Here is a 477-nt window from a genome sequence, read left to right as displayed (position 1 = left end):
GAGAAAGATCGCCAAGTGGCCATTGAGCACATCAATCAACTCAAAATGACCATCTGTACTGTGCCACAGAGCGACTTTTTGAGCCCAGTGCGTGCCGCTTTTATGCTCTCGCCAGACGGGAGTGAGTCCATTTTCAATTCTTCCTTTGATCGTGAGCTAGCGTTTGCCGTGCACCACTACATCCACCACAATGCTATTTCGAAGATGCTGCTGCGCCACCACTTTCCAGAGCAGCACGTGCCAATTGGATTTGGCATGGCGCCGTCTACTTCCAATTATATGCTAGAGAGGCTGCAAAAATAAATGATGTTTAAGCTGTATCTTGAAATTCTTAGCGCCGTTATTTTTTGAAAACGCTTTACATAACTGAATTGATTTCAATTTTGTAGAAATGTAACGCAGCTAGACAAAGCAGTTTCTTGATCTGTGATTGTGTTTGCCTCGGTTGCATATGTTACGCTTCACCGCGTTTTAGAT

General features: G+C 44.2%; 1 protein-coding gene across 1 annotated transcript; it reads left to right on the top strand.

Annotated features, from left to right (window-relative positions):
* Positions 1-45: 45 nt before the first annotated feature.
* PHALS_03966 (uncharacterized protein) lies at positions 46-303 on the top strand (the record flags this gene model as incomplete). The annotated part of the gene is made up of 2 exons (XM_024718264.1): positions 46-121; positions 161-303. 2 exons carry the CDS (start codon positions 46-48, stop codon positions 301-303), a joined length of 219 nt encoding a protein of 72 aa, XP_024583680.1.
* Between the last annotated feature and the right edge of the window lie 174 nt (positions 304-477).

Source organism: Plasmopara halstedii (assembly GCF_900000015.1).
Source record: "Plasmopara halstedii genome assembly, contig: Scaffold_2465, whole genome shotgun sequence".
Classification (NCBI taxonomy): domain Eukaryota; phylum Oomycota; class Peronosporomycetes; order Peronosporales; family Peronosporaceae; genus Plasmopara; species Plasmopara halstedii.
The sequence above is the reverse complement of the archived record's forward strand: the minus strand, read 5'-3'. Positions and strand labels throughout refer to the sequence as shown.